Here is a 20,799-nt window from a genome sequence, read left to right on the forward strand (position 1 = left end):
AAAAAAATGCCAGAAACGCCATTTTTTGGAGTTATTTCCCATCCAGAAAAGTGGGGAAAAGATTATTGGCTGGTCCCACACATGGACTTGGTTGCCCAAACCCGCTTATTTTTGAGTCCCAGCCAAAAGTAGCCCCAAAATATATTTTTATCTCTAAAAACACACCAAATGAGCCTTTTTTTTTTGCTGATGCAAAATCTGGATATTCATCTTTACAGTGTTTAACGTGGATTGCGTGTCGTTAAATGTACACGGGAGGTTTCAGCCTCCACCTAAACCGCTGGATTTTGGTTAATTTTCAATAATTGCACCAAGGCTGGAGCCGTTGGTTGATCAACCACTGGGAAAATGTGAAATATCGAAACCGCTGGACAAGTCCCCGCTGGGTTTTCTGCTCTAGCAGGAGGTTTATCGACCATAAAACATAGAAAAAAAGATGGAAAAAAGGAAAAAAACCCCTCACCCCGATGCTGCGAGAGGGATTTTTTCCAAGTGGGAAACGGATTTCTTTGCATTATGTTTGTTTTCTAATATTAATTTTTTTTCGTGGACGGAGCTGAAGGTGCAAAATGAGGTAATTAGAGCAATTAATTCCCCTTTATTAGCCTGTGTCAGAGCCTTTTTATGAGCAACTGCGAATGACCTCGGTCCTGCAGGAAAATGGCAGGGCTGGTTGGGGTCTTTGATTTCGAGAATTCCCTGGAAAAAAACAAACAAAATCCCCCACCCCTCCTCCTCCAAAAAAAAAAAAAGAGAGACAAAAAGCAAAACAACAAAAAAAGAACTTTTTTGCAAAACCATATTCAGCAAAAGCGGGTTTTTCCACCCCAAAACTCTTCCTTGTGCCGTCGGGGGGATTTTTTCATTGGCTATTTTTTTGGCGCGTGAAAAGGAAAAGAATTCAGCAACAATTCGGCTCAAAACTGGTGGCAGAAACTCAAATTCCGCGACACTTGACCGAAAGGCTCAGAGCTCCCCCTTAACCCACCCTGGAGCTTTGGCACCTCCCCCTTGTTTGATTTTATTATTTTACTTTTATGTTGTTTTGTTTAAATTTTATTTATTTAATGTTTTTTTAAAAATTTTGTTTTGTTTTAATTGTTTTTGTTTTAATTTCAATATTTTATTTATTTAGTTTAATCTGTATTTATTGTTGTTCTTTTCTTTTCTTTTCTTTTCTTTTCTTTTCTTTTCTTTTCTTTTCTTTTCTTTTCTTTTCTTTTCTTTTCTTTTCTTTTCTTTTCTTTTCTTTTCTTTTCTTTCCTTTTCTTTCCTTTCCTTTCCTTTCCTTTCCTTTCCTTTTCTCTCCTCTCCTCTCCTCCCCTCCCTTCCCCTTTCCCCTTTCTCCTTTCTCCTTTCTTGTCCTTTCATGTTCTTTTCTTTTCCTTTTCCTTTTCTTTTCCTTTCTTTTCCTTTTCCATTTCATTTCCTCTTATTTGTATTATTATGTTATATTTTATTATTCTATCATATATTTTTATTGTCTCATTTTATTATTTAATTTATTTTTAATTTATTGCTTTACCTGATTTTATTGTTATCATTTCTTTTTATTATTTAATTTACTTTTAATTTTTCATTTTTAATTTTAGTATTTCTATTCGGTTTCAATTTATTCCATTTTCTTCCCAACTCCAAAGCAAACAAACCATCCCCCCCCATCTCTCCCGGCTGTTCCCAGGGCCAGCGGCCCCGATTATTAACCCCGAGCAGTGCAGGGTGATGCAGCAACGCCCCAAACCCCCTTGGTACCCACAGCCTCTCAAAGGGCTGCAAATTCTTCCGGGGCTGCAATATGCCCCAAAAAAGACACATTTTTTCGGGTAATTCTGTGCCTTTTCTGCGAATTGGTAGAAACGGAAGCAGGGACCTGGCGGTGCATAAATCCCAGTATTTCCACCTGGAATTTGCCTTTCATATCCCTGGGCTGAGCCGAAATTATGAAATTATTTCCCCCCCCCATTCTCCGCTCCATCCTTGGTGAATCTCGCATTAAACCGGGATCAGGAGAGATTAAACTCGAATATGCCGCGGTATTAGCGGCTGCAAATGAAGATTTAACCCCTTCGCCTGACTCCATCTCGGAAAAGACCATTGGGAATTGATTCATAACCATCTTTTGGACCATTTTTGGAGATAAACCAGTGGAGCAAACCCCGTCATGCTGTGATAACTGGAGTGCTGGGGGAAAACCATCCCTGGAGCAGCATTTTGCTGTAAGACTCCATAAATACTTTGATTTTTTTTTTAATTGCACAGAAAGGTTCATTGAGGGTCATGCTAACTTGTGGTCTTCAGCCCCTTCTCCATGCGCTTTGGTGTTGGAGGTGTATTTGCATTTTATATTCTGTCATCATTAGAGCAAATTATGGATTTGCAAGAGTTGCAAATTGTAGATCTGCATGAAGAATTGCAAATCTTTGTCTTCTAAGACTCATCTCCTAGTGAGAAAGAAGTGGGATTTGGCCCATTTTTTCCTTTGTGTGTAGACCTGGATGTGCTTTATGGAGGTACCTCTTGGTGGAGGTGGAACCTGTAGGCGTGTGTGTCCATAGGATACTGAGGGGACGTAGGAACATGGGCTCATCCCATCTGACATCTCCAACCGTTGGGTGAAATATCCCCATTGATGTCCATCCTCAAAATGTGAAGCCACCAGGACGGCAGATGCCTCCAAGACAACCACCGTGATGCCAAACTTTTTTCACCCGTGGCTTTGGTGAAATGATGGAAAGCACCAAGATGTTGGCAGAAGTCATTGTCTGGTGGAGAAGATGGTGAATTTTGTCATTTTTTAAGCTTTTTTTTCTTGTCAGAAAAGGTCCAGAGGGAGAGCTTCCAGTGTTGGGTTGGGAGTGAGGTTTGCACCACCAGGTTCTTGTGAGCTGGGAGGGAACGGATGGACGGTGTGGGGTAAAAATGGAGATGGGACCTAAACCGGTGGGTGTTCTAGGGGGTCTCCTTCGTCGTCTGCAGGCACCCGCTGTTCCCGCTGCTGACGCTGCTCTTCGAGAAGTGTGAGCAGGCGACGCAGGGCTCCGAGTGCATCACCTCGGCCAGTTTCGACGTCGACATCGAGAACTTCGTCCACCAGCAGGAGCAGGAGCACAAGCCCTTCTTCAGCGATGACCCTGAGCTGGACAACCTGGTAGAGGCAACTGGGGGTGGGCAGGAGGTTTTGGGGGGTTTGGGGAGAGGGTAGGGAATGAGGAACAAGTTATGAAGATCTACCACCTTGGGAAACGTCTTGGAGCTCTGTTGGTAGTGTTGGCTGTCTTGGCAATGTTCTCCGTAGACCTTGCAAGACCTTCTCCAGGACCTTCTCTGAGACCTTTTCCATAAGATCGCTTGTGGAAACAAACCCCTGCCCAATTTTTGGGTGGTTTTGCCACACAAATGTCATGACATCAGTGTATTTCCTAGGAACAGCCAAGACAAAGGGCTGGTTTGTGCTCCAAAACTTGTGATTTCTGTAGTAGGAATTCCTGCTCTCCAGGGAAACATGCAACAGCAACTGCGTTCTTGTCTTGTGCCATCTTGTTTCAAGAGTTATGGGCAGCTCTTGTCCTAGAAAAGGCAAAATAAGAACTTTTATCCAAAAAGGGTGATGTGTATCAACGGTTTGGGACACTCTGGGCCATTTTTGGTGGCTTCTCTATCATCGCAACCCAAGTTTCCTACTGTACCCATTGCTGCTGGAAGGTGCCTCAGAAGACTGCTTGGGATGGAGCTTTTCTCAGAAAACATCTCCAAATCTTCTTTTGTCCAGGAAGCCTCCACAGGTGGTCTCCATGGCAAGTGTAGGGATGGACATGTCCCTGACGCCATCCTGATGGACTCTCTCAGCGCTCGGCAAGCAAATTTTTTGGGTCAAGAAAGGCAATTTTGCCCACCTCTGAACATGCAAAGAGCAAAACACCTTCCCCAGGGGTTGGCGTGTCCCCTGGGACACATCGCAGAGGGATTTCTGTCCCAGAAAAGAAGCAAATCAGGCAATTCAAATGCAGCTTTTCCCAAATATTGCAGATATCGCGGACGTGAGTTTGTCCAGTGACTGATACGAAGGGAAGAAGACCCAGAGATGCTAATCCGAATTTGAAGTCCTAAAAAACCTCAAGAAACAGTTTCAAGACGGATTAAAGTCCTGCATTTTTGAGCCTGATTTCAGCTTGTTTTGTGAGATCCCTAAATCCAGAGTGGTTTAGGAGCCTGTGGAAAGCCCCCCCCAAAAATATGGGGTGCGTGAAGCCCCACGTGCAGATTCCAAAACCCATTTGGCAATTTCTGTAGCCAAGAACAGACCAAAAAAAGCAACGTTTTGGATTATTTCAGTTTGGGGACTGAATATGCATTGAATGTTGAGGTGGGCAAACAAACCAAAACAAAATATTGCATCAAATTAGATAAAAATGGGTGCGATGACTTTGCAGGAGGAAAGAACTGAAGCTAAAAAAAGTCAAAAATTTTGGGGGAGGAAAATGTATTCCTACATACATCAAGGTGAAACACCTCCAGCAAACGGCCAGTGCAGGAGACGTGTCCACAGAGGTGATTTTCACTGGTTTTTGGTGGTTTCTTCCAAAAAAACCCGGCACCCATCTTGTTTTTTAGGCCTTGTTTGGGAGTGACTCTTGCTGCGGAGGTGAAATTAGGCTGTGGAGAAATGCATCGATTGCGTGGATGGGATCACAGCACTGGATATATTTATATTCTCATATATACATATGTATTTTTCTCCTATTTCTGGGATATATCTGTGTGTATATATTCTAATCGAATGCCCAGAACCTCCCCAAAAGCTGTCACGTCGCCCAGGGTGCTCGGCCTTCATCAAGACATGGTGAACGTGATGCTGAAGAAGAATGTTCCTGTTGGCGGGAAGCTCCAACCGGAGGGAATTTGGGATGAAAAAGTCTCTTAGTGCACAGAATTTAACATTTTAAACCGATATTTTTCCCCTATTCGCATTGGTGATTTTGGGGGTGTTTTTTCTTTTTTTTTTTTAGCGCCGATTCCCGGGAAATCGGTGCTGGCAAAGCGGGGCCGAAAAGGCCAGCGGCTTAGCCATCATTAGAATAAGAGTCATGTATTCCTCACCGCCGAGATGCACATAATTAGAAATTAGAAAAAGGTCAGATCTCACCATTATCAACTCAATCAGCTGCCGAGTGCCACACAGTCAATTAATTCAGCATCTGTATTTTTTACAACCCTGCGCACGTCCGCCGTCGGACTGTAACTCTTTATCCGGACAGATATACGACGCAGCGGAGCAGGGACATAAAACGAGACCCTAAGCAAATGAGCTGAGATAATTGAGAGATTTATTTTTTATACATATATGTGTCAGGTCTTCTTGCCTTTGCCCTTGAATATTGACTTTCATGGCCGTTGAGCCCTGGGAGGATGCGGAGAGCCGGGGCGCGACGCCTCCGCCTTGCGTTTTGCGAGGAAAAAAGGAGGAAAAAAAGAAAAGAAAAAAAGGGGGAAAATGCAAAAAAGAAAGCCAAATAAAAAGCAAAAAAAGGTATTTTTTGCAGCCACAACCCATCATCCCTGTTGTTCGCCCACCAAAACTTCGCTTTCTCCGTCGTGAAGCCGCCATCCGAGTTTGGCCCTGGATTTTTGAGGATGTTTCCCAACCGTGGCGACCGGCAGTTTGTAAAGATGACCACTAAAATTTGCAAGTTAAAAACACCCTTTGAAATGCAAAGACGCTTTGTTACATAAAACCCAATTTATTGCCCCGGAGTGAATAGCTGAAATTTTATATATTATGCAAGATTTCAAACAGCGGCTGTAAAACTTCAGGTTTCAGCTCGACACGAGGAATGTTTTATGTGTAAATTTTTTCACATTTATGGGGTACGTTTTAATGAGGCCCAGGCTGACGGCGGAGCTGCAGCCCCATAATCTCGTTAGAAGAAGTGGCCTCCGGAGAATAACCAAACACTTCTCCACATCCAGGGCTTATTTTTGGGGGCAAGAAGAGCAATTCCCATGAAGGCAATGGGAATTTTTGTGCATTTTGCAGAGGTGTGATTGATGGGGAGGAAAAAGGAGCCTGCAGGTGTGGAGGGATGGACTCTGGGATTGGTTTTGGGTGAGAATATTGGTTTTTTTGGCTGGTTTCAGTGTTTTGAGAGAGGAAATGCATTTAATTCTACTGTAAGGATCAGTTTCAGGTTAGATTTTGGGTGCGAATATTGATTTTTTGGGGCTGTTTTGGGTGTTTTGAGAAAGGAAATGCATTTAATTCTACCGTAAGGATCAGTTCCATGTTAGATTTTGGGTGGGAATATTAATTTTGATGAGGTTTTTTTTGATTTCAACTGCCGTTACTATCCTTGTGTAGATGGTGAAGGCAATCCAGGTGCTGCGCATCCACCTCCTGGAGCTGGAGAAGGTCAATGAGTTGTGCAAAGACTTTTGCAACCGCTACATCACCTGCCTCAAAACCAAGATGCACAGCGATAACCTACTCAGGAACGACTTGGGGGGGCCCTACTCCCCCAACCCCTCCTCCATCAACCTCCACCCCCAGGTAACGCCTTAAAAATCGCCTGTAATCCCCAGCGGTGCACATTGGCCAACGGGTGAGTTGAGGGTTGCTCTACAGCTCTTGGGGCCTCCTGAAAATTCGTCAAAACCCATCCCCAGTTGAGGAAAATAATTAAAAATAACCCATATCTTGCTTATTTGGTGCAATAAATGATGCTGTGGTTAATTGGTTTTTTTTACCATTTTTTTCACACCTTAAAAATGACCCATAATCCCCAGCATTGCACGTTGGCCAACGGGTGAGTTGAGGGTCTCTCTACAACTCTTGGGGCTTCCCGAAAATTCATGAAAACCCATTCCCAGTTGAGGAAAATAGTTAAAAATAACCCATATCTTGCTCATTTGGCGCAATAAATGATGCTGTGGATAATTTGGGGGTTTTATGGCCTTTTTTAATGCCTTAAAAATTCCCCGTAATCACCAGCATTGCACGTTGGCCAACAGGTGAGTTGAGGGTCACCCTACAACTCCTGGGGACTCCTGAAAATTCATGAAAACTCATCCCCAGTTGAGGAAAATAGTTAAAAATAACCCATATCTTGCTCATGTGATGCAATAAATGATGCTGTGGTGATTTTTTTTTCTTTTTTTCTTTTTTCTTTTTTTTCTGGCCTTTTTTTCCATGGATTTGGCAGAGCCACAATCCCAATGTTTGTGTCTCCGCACAACGGAGAGGTGAGAACTTCTCCAAAACTCTTACATTGCAGCAATGAAATGTCACGGGGATGGAATTGCAGAAGACATGCAAGCGCGTGGGAAAGTGGGCAAGAAATTTGCATTTTTTTCATGAAAAAATACTATTTATTGACAGGAGGAACAGAAACATCATGATTGTCTCCACCACTTCCTCTCTCCCTGTTCTCCTCTTCATTTTAAGGCAGCTGAACAGATTTTTGGATCTCAAATAACCCTTTTTGGCTTTGCTGTTCCTTTTTTGCCCCGGCATGTTTTGCAGTTCTCCCTCAGCAATCTCACCTTGACTTTTTTTTTTTTGCATAATTTGGGTTTTAGCCGGGAGAAGGAAACATCTGGTGACTCAAGCACAGTGGGCAAGTACAAGGACATGCCCAAGAATTGCAGAAATACCAAGTGAAATGGCCAAACCAAGCTGCACCTTGGTGGAATTTGGGGCAAAATAAGGGATTTTTAACTTAGTATTTGGAAAAAATGTCCATGAGTTGGGGTTTTCATGTGCATTTGCAGTGCGGGGGATAAATGTTGGCTGGTTGACCCCAAAAACTTCCTTGATGTGACATTGGGTGTCACTTAGGGATTTCTGTCTCTCAAATCTTGGATTTTTTAGGCAGAAAATGAAATCTGGGGTTGCAGAAATAACTGCAGCCAACTCAAAATAAACCAGAGCTACCCCCCAGGAGGAGGCACAGGCTGGGGGCTTTTTTAGGGTTTTTCAGGGCATTTTTAGGCTGCTGGAAATGAAAAAAAAAAAGTGATTTTTAGCAGCTCAGCTCCAAGCGCAGCAGAGTTTGATGCCGCCAACGTGACGCTTGCGGCCACTTTCTTCCCCTAGCGCTGGAAAGGGAAAACCCCCCCCAGAAGTTTTATTTTCTTATTTGAGTTTCCTGAAAGCACCAAACCACTTAATCATTGCTCTAAAAAAAACCCCTGGCCTCTCTCTATTTTCTAATAATCTGTAGAAATGGACTTCTTATCCCTTCGCTGCTTTATGGGAGCATTCCTTATGATCAAAATTAGCAAGACACTTGCATAAAAGAGAACAATAATTGCTCAACGAGCATCTCGTTTGTAATTTATTAGTTTCTATTATTGTGCATCGCCATGGCAACAGCTCGCATCCCGGCTGATGAGAGAGATGTTAGATATGAGCCAACGAAGCTCCCGGTCCCAGCAAATGGAGATGCACGGTTTTTATCAGTAATTTTCATGAAAATAATAAGTGAGGGAGTTAATGAGATGGAAAGCCGTCCTGTGGCTATTGTGATTTTTTTTTTCCCCTTTTTTTTTTTTTTTTTTTTTTAAAGTGTTGATCTAATTAAAATGCATCGGTCAGGAAAAGTAATGAGGATTTAGTGCTTCACAAAGAGGTGGGGATCGTATCAGAAAATTAGCGCAAGTTGTTGGAAAATAATCAGGCCCAAGGAGATGTCCCAAGCGCCTCCGATTCCTGCAAACCCGGAGCCGCCGCCGTTTGCCTTCTGGGCAAGACAAAGTTGAGAAATTCAAGTGAAGATTTGGAGGCAATTGCTAAATAAATGGGAATTCACCCCGCAAAGACCCAATTGGAGGGGAAACACCGTCTCGGCGACGATGGGCACCAAAATATTCCCGGTGATAGACGACTAGGAGCTGCCATCTCGTCTGGTTGTTGGATGAGGATGACAGACCAATGACCATACGACAGCAAATATTTTCTAATTATCCAACCAAGAAATTTCAATTGCCTGAATATACTCAATACTCGCTGAGTATTTTTGAGTTGGCACGGATGAGGCGTAAAAAAACAGGGTGGAAATACTTGGTACCCATCAGTTGAGTTTTAAGGGCCAGAGAGCTGAATAATTGCAGGATCAGTGTTTGAAAATGGCGTGTGGGATGACTTCACTAATTATTGTCCTATTAAAGCAGGTAAAACAGCTAAGGGGTGGCTAATTTACGTATTGTTTTAAAAAATGGAAATAAAGGAAATGTGATATATGTCAATGAACAAGGTTTTCTCAGGGCATGGGAGCTGCATTGACCATTTTATGAGCAGGCACACCAGATTGGTCATGAAAGCCAAATATTTCAATTTTTGGTGAAGATTTTTACCACGGGACAGCCTGCTTAAGGAATTATGGATGTGCAATAACAAGGATGTCAACCAAAATTGAGAAAACAACGTCCGGAGCTGTCAAAATGTTGTCACAGGAGAATCGCGGTTGGATTTCCCTGGTGTATCCAATAGGACAGCCCTTGGCTTGGTGTCATTTGTGCTTCTGAAAATGAAGAACGCAAGAGTTTCTGGAAATGCAGAAATGCCTGGAGGTGATGGAAAGAGGAGAGAGGACCCAAACAAGTGTTTTGTCTGTTGCTGAAATCTCATGTCTCCAAGTCTGGTGTTGGCCACGTTTGGGTGAAAAGTCAGCATTTTTGGCTATGTCCTGAGCCTTCCCTGAATCTTTGTTACCTTATTGACATTTTTCTACCCCGTTTTCTCCATCGCTTTATTTTTTTGTGCTCTGCTTTGTTTTGCGGAAGAGTTTTAGCGTCTCTGGCCTGCAAACCCACCAAGCAATTCCTCTTCTTCCATTTTTCTTGGTTGGTTTTCACTCCCTTGAGTCCTCACTGAACCCTTTTTAACTCTCTCTCTTCATGTAATGAATATTTTTTGAGTTTTTTCAGACAGGGACAGGAGAGGGGAGGTGCTTGTTGCATGGGAAGCGGGGAAAATCCAATTTAGTCCAACCATTCAACTTTCCTTCAACATCCAAGTTGTCCTCACTGCTCCCCAGTTGACTTCACTTCCAAGAAAAACCCCACCACAAAGCCGATCATCTGGTGGAACGCCAGACTTCTAGGGACCCTTAAATTGGGTTAAATTTTGCATTTTTCAGCTGTTGTTTTGAGTGAGAATCGCAGCAGATCGGCAATATTTATTAATATTTGGCATTTTCAGGACACCATTTCTTCTTCTCATCTTCCCGCCCGTCATGTGGGTATCTACCTTCAGAGCTATTTCCCACAGCCCTGGCTACAAAAACTCTCCTTCTTTCCTCAGGCTTCCTGTGAATCCACGCCTCCTACCTGCGATTCCGCTATGATCAACTCATACACCTTCTCTGAAAAAACTTCTTACCGCTAACACTGGCCTTATGCCTCTGACATACTAGCATACCCATCTCCTATGCAGGCCTCCCACCTTGCCTAAGAAAATGCACCCGAACAAAGGAAATGTGCCTGAACATTAAGGGTCACTATGATAAAGTGAACGTAGAGGTATACCAGCCCTCTCATTTCCTATTAACATTAGAAAAGTAGGACTCGAACCTACACAGAAGAGATCAAAACTCCTCATACTTCCTCTATATTATTTTCTAGTAGAGTCAGCTAACAAAGCTATCGGGCCCATACCCCGAAAATGATGGTTTAACTCCTTCCCCTACTAACGAACCCTCACGCAAAATTAATCTCAACCCTAAGCCTACTCTTAGGAGCAACTATTACCATCTCAAGCAACCACTGACTAATAGCCTGAACTGGGCTAGAAATCAATACCCTCGCCATCATCCCCTTCATTTCAAAATCCCACCACCCTCGAGCCATTGAAGCTACAATCAAATATTTCCTAGTACAAGCAGCAGCCTCAGCACTACTCCTATTCTCAAGCATATCCAACGCTTGAGCTACAGGACAATGAGATATCACTCAACTCACTCAGCCAGCATCATGCCTTTTGCCGACAACCGCAATCGCAATAAAACTAGGACTAGTACCATTCCACTTTTGATTCCCAGAAGTACTCCAAGGCTCATCCATAACTACTGCACTACTACTATCAACAATAATAAAATTTCCCCCAATCAACCATCCTCTTCATAACATCGGGTGGTTGGAGGTGACGGCTGGGTCGGCCAGACTTGACGCAGTAATTCTCTCTATAAATCTTAATTTATATAACTTTGCCCTGTGGACAAGCCTGGATTTCTCTGTTACTAATATTTAAATCCAACTTTTTTTTTTTTCCATCTCCATCCATCCACAAAGGAGCTTTAAGAATCTCCTTTCCATGACTTTGAGCTTGACCAACCCTTTCTCCATCAACTCATCGGTTTCTTTTTTTTTTCTCCAACTAACCCCAATTTTTCCCCAGCTTTACTCAATCACAAACAGATTTCACAGAGTTGGAATGAGATATAAATTTTTATGTGTGCCACCTCAAAATAAATAAAAATTAATAAACATCGTAAAGGGGAAAGACATCAGCCCAAGTAGCATTTATTTACACTTGGACACCTGGTTGTTGGCAGTTGCCTTATTGTAAGAAAGGTCTTTTTTTTTTTTTTTTTTGTCTTTTTCTTCATTAAAGTGACTTTTAATTTGGAGAGATCGTGTTTTGCCATCGAGCCGCAGAAGGTCAGCGCCGAGATGCGGCTCTGCAGAGACACCTACTGAGACATTTTTTTTACACTCAAGTTTCCGAGTCGCTGGAAACATTTCAGCTTCGAGACCTAAAATATCAAACATTTTCCACTGCAGCAAAACCCCAAGTGTAATGTAATTGTGGCTGGCATTTGCGATCCAAGGCAATTAGTATGCAAAATATATTTTTAAAAATCTTCTCGGAGATATCTGTATTTATTTTAAGGCCGAGCCTCTACTTTCATCGCGTGCCCTTGGTTTCACAGTGTCGTTGCAGAAAAACCGTGATTTTTTTTTCATATCTTTTTCTAATAATTAGCAATATTCTGCTTTTTTGGGCGCTGCTGAGCTGGTGTTTTGGGACAGTTTTCCTCTATGCCAACAAAAAAAAGAGAAATTTTTTTTGTCATAAAATGCTGTTGAAAATGACTTTGACCACTAGATCTGGAAACAGCATTTTCTTGTTCCAGTTTTCCCATATCCCGAATTATTTCTTTCCAATGCATTTCCAAAAATGGTGTCCTAGATGTCCTTTTTTTTGAGGAATAATGGAAAAACAAGGAGAAAGAGGAGGTCCCCAGGCTGGTCCAAATCTCCGGTCACCCCCAGATTTTTTGAGCTTCTCCAAGGACAACATTTGGTTTTCTAGGGATATTTCCCCCAAAAAAAGGACCAAAAATGACATTTTTCCCCCCAGTGATGGGAAATGCATCCATGTGGACACAAGGGTACCCGAATTGCCGACTGAATGATGCACCCACATCATGTCTTGATGTCCAATTAATTAATTTATACCTTCAAATTACCATCTCTATAGTTTTCTTGCAAGGAAAAGAGGAGTTATGGCTTGTTCTGACCCATCCACATTTGCGTGGTCACATTTTCCACTGTTGTTGCGTATCAATAGTCCAGATAAATCCTATTTTCCTAAGCCAAAAAATTGGTTTCTTGGAGAAATGCATCAAAATTAGGGGAAATTGAATAAAAAAGGTCAAAAAAAATCGCCTTTGTTGGCATTTTGTTCAACAGCTGAGAACCACTTGGACACCAGGGAAAATGGGTAGAAAAGGGGGAAAAAAGGTTTTTGTTGCAAGAAATGAGGGCAGTTTTATTTCCATTACAGCTGGGCGAATTAGAGATATCTGGTTTTCTTGGGCTTATTTTGAAACAACAGTTTTTCTAAATATTATCGGCATAACACACGGAAGTCCTGCATCCCTCTGTATTCCCCCATAATGATGACACCCTTCCCTTCCCAAAATATTGCATTAAATACTCAAATAATTATTCAATTTGGGCTTTTTCCAATTTTTTCTCACATGCAGAAGCCCCTGCGGAATCGGGGCTGATACTCAGATTACAACTCCCAGCCAAAAAAATGCCCACTTTTGCAAGAAATTACCTAAAAGCCGTGAGGAAGAATATAAAATTGGGCTAAATTATTACTATTTTCATTATTTTACTGTTATTCCGGCAGGAGGAAACCGTGGTGCTTGCCCCAGCTTTTAGTAAATGCTGCATCATCCAGTTCCGAAGGACAAAAATAGACAAAAAAGTGTACAGAAAGACTGAAGAAATTCCTTCTTGTCTATCATGCTCTTTTTCTTTTTTTGTCTCTTTTTTTTGTGTGTGTGTGTGGGGAAGACACTTTGCAAAGCGTTAAATCTTTATTTTCCGTCTTCTTTTTTGCAAATGCGACAAACCGAAATTCTGCAATTTTGCCTCTTCAACCACCTAGAGAGAGAAAAAAAGAAAAAAGAAACGCAATGGGGCGAATTTGTTGGAATTTAAAATTAGAACGTTGTATGCACGTAAAATTAAAATTTTGGTATCTTTTTTCCCCGCAGGAGATGCTGCAGAGCTCCCCCGCGGCGCTGCCGCCTGCGCCCAACGCTGCGCCCGGCGTCGTGGTGCCGGCGGCGCTCCCACCGGCGAACTTGGCCATGAGCGGCGGCGGCTCCCCCCCCGTGCCAGGTGGGACCGCGGCGGGATGGCAGGGAGAAATTTGGGGATTTGGGGACCCCCGCGAGGTTTTTTTTCCGTTGTTCCGTAGGCGGCGCGTTGTACCAGCCGGTGACGATGGTGACGTCGCAGGGACAGGTGCTGGCTCAGGCCATCGCGCCCGGCGCCCTGCAGATCCCCAGCGCCCAGGTGAGACCCGTTTTGACATGTTTTGCAAGGAAAAAACCCACAATTTCTCCATAAGTTCAACCCTTGGAGTATCCTAAATTCTGAATTAGTAAGAAACGTTGATTAAATCCATCAGCCGGGCTCTTTGGGGTACCCAACGAATTATAGCGACGACCTCACAAATTATAGTGACGCTTATATTGTTGCTGTATTATAGAATATTACAGTATATCCTTAATAATATAGACCATATAATTATATATTTATACATAATTATATAAACAATATAGAATATATATAGTATGCAATAAATATATAATATGTAATTATATATTATTACAGCATATATCATCATATTATATAATATATCATATAATATTAATCATATCATGCCCTAATTATTAGATTAGATGATATGATACGATACAATATGATACAATATAATATAATATGATGTATATTATATTGTGTTATATCATACGCTAATTATTATACTAAATAATATATTTTATTTTATTTTATTTTATTTTATTTTATTTTATTTTATTTTATTTTATTTTATTTATAATAAATATATTATTTCATGGCTCTGGGATCACCAGCATTGCCTGTCTGCTATTGCAATAACATCACCCATGGGAAAAGTTGCTTTTTTTCCCCCGCTTTATAGATTTGGGGGTCTTTCTTATCCATTTGCTCTGTTTTTACTCAGAGTTTCCCCACGTGACATCATTCTTGCATTAAATTGAGGTAAAAATGGATTTATCAAGACAACTTGCTCTCCCCATTGGCTGCATTGCCCATTATTTCATCCAAACCCACATTCCCCAGGAATTTGGGCTAAAAACCTTGATTTCTGCTACGCTGCTGATCAACAAAAATCCCCCCATGCAAATTTTTTTCTGAAACGCTGCAATTTAGTAGCTTTTTTTTTTTTTTTTTTTTTGTAAAAAAAGGGCATTTTGGCAATGGCTGGCACCTCCCTGGCAGGTTTTATTGCCTTTTAAAAATTTCTGCCTTTAATATTTCACCATCGCAGACTCAAATCTCGCAGCAAAACCCTCCGCACCACGAAAAACAGGCGCTTGGGGAATATCGGGGCAGGGGGGAGTCCCGGACAAGCACCTCGGACACCGATTTATTCATCCAGAGCCAGGGGAACCGCGGGGACCTGATGTTTAATTCATCCCGGAGCTGCCTTTTGATGAAGAGCTGGGGAAAAAAAATAATAAAAAAAGATCCCTTTTTAACTCAAGCGCCGAGATTTCAGTTCCGTTCCCGTGACCTCATTAAAACTTCTCCTCCACAAGATGCTTATTTTTTATTTTTTGGGGGGGAAAAAGCAAATTTTCACTTGACAGGCACATTTCTCCTTATGGTGGGAATCAGCTGGGGGAGGAATTCAGGTTAATGGGTGGTGGGGGTTTAATGTCAACTTTAAGAAATCATCCTTTATCTATTTTTTTTTTAAATAAAAAATAGTTTAACCCCCTCATTGCGCATTGAAAATGGTTGTGACATCATCACCACGGTCCCTAACTGTGCCGGTGCCACCTGCAAAGCATTGGCAAAAAAATAAAATATTTAATAGAGATCCTGGACGAAACTGGGGATTTAATGCAAGTTTTTTGGGAAGAAAGAAATGGGGATTTAAAGCAAGTTTTTTGGGAAAAGGGATTTTAATGCAAGTGTTTTTGGGGAAAAGGATTTTAATGCAAGTTTTTTTTGGGGAAAAAAAATGGGATTTTGATGTTTCCTTTGAGTTCCTGTTTGTTGCACTTGCTCCTCTCTCATTTTAGGTTGGTTTTGCTCGTTTTTGGGATTGGTTTTGCTCATTTTTGTGATTGGTTTTGCTCATTTTTGGGGGGTTTTCAGCCAATTCTCTCCCATTCCTCTCCCCTGGCAGGTGAACCTGGATCTCACCTCCCTCCTCGATGGCGAGGACAAGAAGTCCAAGAACAAGCGGGGGGTCCTGCCCAAACACGCCACCAATATCATGCGCTCCTGGCTCTTCCAGCACCTCATGGTGAGCAAAACACCCTGCAAGCCGTAAAAAAAAGGCAAAAACCCCAACAAAATTGTCAAATCAAGGTGGTGGTTTGTCTGAATTTCTATTTAGAGTCACAGAGTAGCTTTGATTTATTTTAGGGGTATTTTGGGTGCAAGCGTTTTCGCTGCAGGTGGCAAAAATACTCCCTTAGTGCATGAAGAAGCAAATAAAACCAGAGCGGGACTTCCCAAAATTATTGTGGATGGGTGATGGAGAGTTTTTTTCGCAGTTAACAGCTCCAAAAATACCGTTTTCCAGCAAGCCAGAGTGGGAAAAGTTCCACAGGTGTGGTTGTGGGATGTCAACTAGCAGTCGAAACACAGAATTGCAAAAATTGCCCCATTTTTGGGGAGCTCAGAGGACGCAACCGGGATATTTTTATGCAAGGAAAAAGCAGAGCTGGAAGAAAGACAGAAAGGGAAAAAAAAAGCCACTTTTTCTGCATAATTTGGCCAATAAATCACTCAGAAGCTGGTTGCGTGAGCGTTTCCAGGAAGCTTGGAGACCCCTGAGATGGACAATGACGCCTCCAAGGAGCAACTTGGGGTTAAACCTGACCCAGGACATGGAACAGCAGCTGGTTGGGAACTTTTCAGCCTTTTTTTAATGGAAAATTGTGAATTTTTTGCATTGAGGGTAAGAGCATCACTGTAGTGGGTCACCATCTCAAGCTATGTCCTTCATCTCCCATGCTTTTGGAGGGCTGGATGCAGATTTGCCAGCAGAAAAATGATGTAGAAAAGTAGAAACTTGAAGAGCAAATTTCTGCCAGGTGCCAGAAGAACCCCGTGGTTTGAGATTTTTAAAACTGGAGCGAAAAACTAAAATAAATTGGTTTTCTCCTGGATGATTGGACCTTTGCTCTCAGCTTGGGCCTCATGGTCAGAAGACGCTTGGGTGATTTCTCCATCGAGCATCAGAGATATTGTGGTCTGAAACCTTGGAGCGTTGGTGCTCCTCGTTTTATTGAGTTTGGAGTTTTGTAGCATCAGCAATGGAGAGATTTTTGCCAAAAACGAGACATTTTTAACGACTTGGGCATCCCTGATGGGATGGGAGTCTCCTGCAGACCATGACTTTGGGTGGGTCTCTCAAGGAAATCTCACCGTTTTGGAGTGAAACAGCTGGAAAACAAGTTGTGACTCAACACCGGTATTGGCTTGTAGCTCTGAAAAATGACACGTGGGGCTGCTTGGATAATAATTTCATTTTGGGGGTGGGAAAGGAGGATTTATCACGGTTGGGAAGAGGCTGGTGAATGCTGGTGGTCTCCCAGTGCACATGTTTCGGGGTGTTTTATTGATGCATCTGACAAGGAGCGCTGTGGGTGATGATGGGGTTTGAAGGCCAAATCCAACCTTTAACAACAACCATGGCTAAAAAGTTGTGAATATTAAAAAAACCCAAACTATATTCCTTCAAGGAAAAGCCCTAAGGACACCAGGGAAGCTGTGATGCTCTCAGATGCCACCTTCCTGTCTTGCAAATTCAGGAAACTACAAAATTCAGGGTGGGAAAATGAAATAAAAGTTATTTTTTCATGTTTTTCTTCACTCAGGGCTACTGTTTTGTGCACAGCTATGTGATTTTGCTCCCCCATCTCTCTTCTTTTCCAGCATCCCTACCCCACGGAGGATGAGAAGAGGCAAATCGCCGCCCAAACCAACCTGACCCTCTTGCAAGTCAACAACTGGTGAGCATGTCGGTGGCCCCGTCATCTTGTTGACTTTAGAGATTTTTTTTCACGCTATTTTGGTGCTATTCAATGCTTTTTTGGGGGTCACTTGGGTGGTTAGGGACGATTTCTGGAAGATGGGCTGGGGTGTTTTTAATCATTGGCGTTCGTTGGTGGAGTCTCAGTGCCCTCTCCTGGCGAAGTCGAGATGTAGCCACCTCCAACTCGGCTGGAAAAATTCATGGTAACATGCCACAGACTAATAAAATTGGGTAAAAACCCAGCTTTTTTGGACCGTGCAGCCACTTCCAAAAGGGTTTTGTATTGCAGCTCATTGAATTGTTTTAATTTCTGTTGTTTTAACCCAAAATTGTTGTTAACGACTCTTAATTTTCCCTGCAAAGGTTCATCAACGCCCGGCGGCGCATCCTGCAGCCGATGCTCGACGCCAGCAACCCCGACCCAGCCCCCAAAGCCAAGAAAATCAAATCTCAGCACCGGCCCACCCAACGGTTCTGGCCCAACTCCATCGCGGCCGGAGTCCTGCAGCAGCAGGGTGGCAATTCGGGGACAAATCCTGATGGTAAGGACAAACCCTGTGGCCTCTGCCGTTCCTGGGTGGGGTGGCCACACATTAAATTACAGCCTGGTGTTGGTGATTAAGGATTTCTAGAGTCTTTTATTTTCCTCTGGGGAAAAAAAATGTGTTGAAGAGGTGGCTCATGCAAGAAGGTCCTTCCAGTTGGCCAAGGGCACCAGCGATGGGGCATTCCAGCTCCTCAAGGATCATCTGCTCTGGGGCATCACTTGAGGTGTCTCCTGAGGTACTGGGGAGGAGATGAAGGGGGAGATGGGGAGAGGAGACAAAAAAAGATGAAAAGATGAGAAGACAGATGGGAGAAGATGAGAAGAAAGAAGATGAAGAGAGAACAGATGACGAAAATGTAGAGAAGATGGAGATTGAGATGAGATGAGATGAGATGATGAGACGAGACGAGACGAGATGAGATGATGAGATGAGATTGAGATGATGAGATGATGATATGAGATGAGATGATGAGATGAGATGATGAGATGAGATGACATATGAGATGAGATGGCAGATGAGTCAAGATGGGATGAGAAGATGAAGAGAAAATGGACAGAGAACAAATGATGAAGAGAAGCACATGGAGATGACAGGTGAGACAAGATGAGAAGACGGACAGAGAACAGATGATGATGAAGAGTAGAGAAGATGGAGATGAGAAGGCAGTTGAGACAAGATGAGAAGAGAGAAGATGAAGAGAAGATGGAGAGATGATGAAGAGAGAGACGAAAATGAGATGACAGATGAGACAAGATGAGGAAAGATGAAGATGGACAGAGAACCAATGATGACAACAAAGAGGAGCAGAGAAGATGAAGAGAAGGTGAAGAAAGGCAAGATGAGCATGGACTAGACAAGGTGAGAGAAGATGAAGAGAAGGGAAGGTGGAAATGAAGAGAAGATGAAGATCTGCCCAACCAGTGAAGGTTTCTTGTTATTTGATGAAGATACGGGAGCTAAAAAAATGAAGGGTTGGACCTTGGGGAGTGGCTGGGGCAGGTGGGACACATAGTCTGTCTAGAAACAAGATTTTCCCTTGTTTTTTTTTTCTTGGTTTCTGCACTTTTTTAATCCTTTTTGTATTATCTGAGGAGTCCTTATTTCTGTAATTTCTCTATTTTTTTTTTTCAAATTGCAGGCTCGCTCAGCATGGACAACCTGCAACCCCTCTCCTCGGCCACGGCCACCATGGCCATGCAGCAGGCCATGCTGGCCGCCCACGACGACTCGCTCGACGGCACCGAGGAGGAGGAGGAGGAGGAGGAAGACGAGGACGAGATGGAGGAGGAGGAGGAAGAGGAAGAAGAGCTGGAGGAAGAGCCCGGCGGCCCGGCAGTGCCCGGTGCCGACCTCAGCTTGGACCACAGTGACTCGCTGGAATAGCTCGTCCTGCGCCCTCCCCACACCTCTGACAGCACTGGCAACTCCAATTCCCCCACAAATGCCAAAAAAAAGATTTCGAAAATGGCAAGAACAAAAAAAAAAGGTTGATGAGAAAGGAGCAAATTGGAGGCACTGGTGGATGTCCCGGGGGAGCATGACGTCGGCGCGGGGAAGTGAAGGACGCGTGTTTACAAGGCACATATTGTCGCCACATGAATTTTTTTTGTTGTTCTTTTTTTTTTTTTTTTTTCAGGCTCTATTTTTATTTCTCCCTTTCCCCCTTAATTTTTCGGTAAGAAAAAAACGTGGTTTTAGGGGAAACCGGTTCCCCTGTGCGACGCTGTCGGGCGACGGCGAATTGTCACCGCGGGCCACCGCGTCCATCGCTTGGATTTCTCGGTGCAAAAAAACCTACAAACCACCCCAGGACTGATGCTTTTTGGGTTTTTTTCCCCCAAAAAACAATTCATGGGAATAAACAACAACACATGGCGAAAAAAATTATCATCGGCAAATGCAAATTCTGCTTCAGGTTGGGTCTGAGGATTTCATGCCCGAACCACCCGATTGCCCAAAACTCCCCATGTTGGCCCCGTTTGCTGACTCCGGATGCAACTTTGGGGAAAAGGGAGGAAATTCCCCCAAATCCTTTAATTTATGTGCTAAACCTCCATGAAATCTGGAAGAAAAACCCACCCTCGTCCTTAAGGGCTGAGACGACGCAAAGTCGGCGCGAGACTCTCCCGGGAAATTTTGACACCGAGTCGGGAAAAAAATGAATTTAAAAATGCAGATTTTCACCCCAAATTAAATGGCGACACCCCAGGTGGAAGGAAATTCACTATTGTTGCTGGAAAGATGGTTTTTCCCCTGATATTGTGCAAGCGTGTGGGAAAATTGCGGAGTTTTACACCGAATGAGCCACAGGGGAGGGTGGATCAAGCAAAAAAAACCCGAAGTATTTTAGGGTTTTTTTTAAAAAACATTTGCGAAAGGGTGGATTTCACCTAAAAATGTGGTGCAGGGGGAAACACAAAAGCAAACGCGGGGCAAAAAAAAAAAAAAAAAAAAAAAAAAAAAAAATTAAGGAATTTTCTTCTGCAGGTTCGTCCCGTAAATGCAGGTTTCTATAAGAAGAATTTGGGTTTTTTGCGGCTTTTTTGCCGGTTTTGTCCTTATTTTTTTTGGCTCTTGAGGAAAGAAAAAAATAAAAGCAACTGGGGAGAGAGAAAACCGACGAGTGATGCAATGGGCAGAAAAGCCTATTTTTCGATACTGATCTGGCGTGAATGTATCTGTAATTTCATAAAGGAT

At 42.9% G+C, this 20,799-nt stretch overlaps 1 protein-coding gene across 3 annotated transcripts in view; it reads left to right on the forward strand.

The window, feature by feature from the left end:
- The window catches only part of PKNOX2 (PBX/knotted 1 homeobox 2), a 94,976-nt gene extending 74,650 nt beyond the window's left edge, over positions 1-20,326 (forward strand). For all 3 annotated transcript variants that reach the window (XM_065652166.1, XM_065652168.1, XM_065652167.1), the window contains 8 exons: positions 2,977-3,148; positions 6,356-6,544; positions 13,506-13,632; positions 13,712-13,809; positions 15,695-15,814; positions 17,455-17,531; positions 17,918-18,096; positions 19,241-20,326. In XM_065652166.1, the coding sequence (XP_065508238.1) occupies positions 2,977-3,148; positions 6,356-6,544; positions 13,506-13,632; positions 13,712-13,809; positions 15,695-15,814; positions 17,455-17,531; positions 17,918-18,096; positions 19,241-19,485 (1,207 nt within the window). In that variant the 3' untranslated portion in view covers positions 19,486-20,326. The remainder of the gene's footprint in view (positions 1-2,976; positions 3,149-6,355; positions 6,545-13,505; positions 13,633-13,711; positions 13,810-15,694; positions 15,815-17,454; positions 17,532-17,917; positions 18,097-19,240) is intronic.
- Positions 20,327-20,799: the final 473 nt, after the last annotated feature.

The sequence above is a fragment of the Caloenas nicobarica genome, chromosome 26 (genome assembly GCF_036013445.1).
Source record: "Caloenas nicobarica isolate bCalNic1 chromosome 26, bCalNic1.hap1, whole genome shotgun sequence".
Classification (NCBI taxonomy): Eukaryota; Metazoa; Chordata; class Aves; order Columbiformes; family Columbidae; genus Caloenas; species Caloenas nicobarica.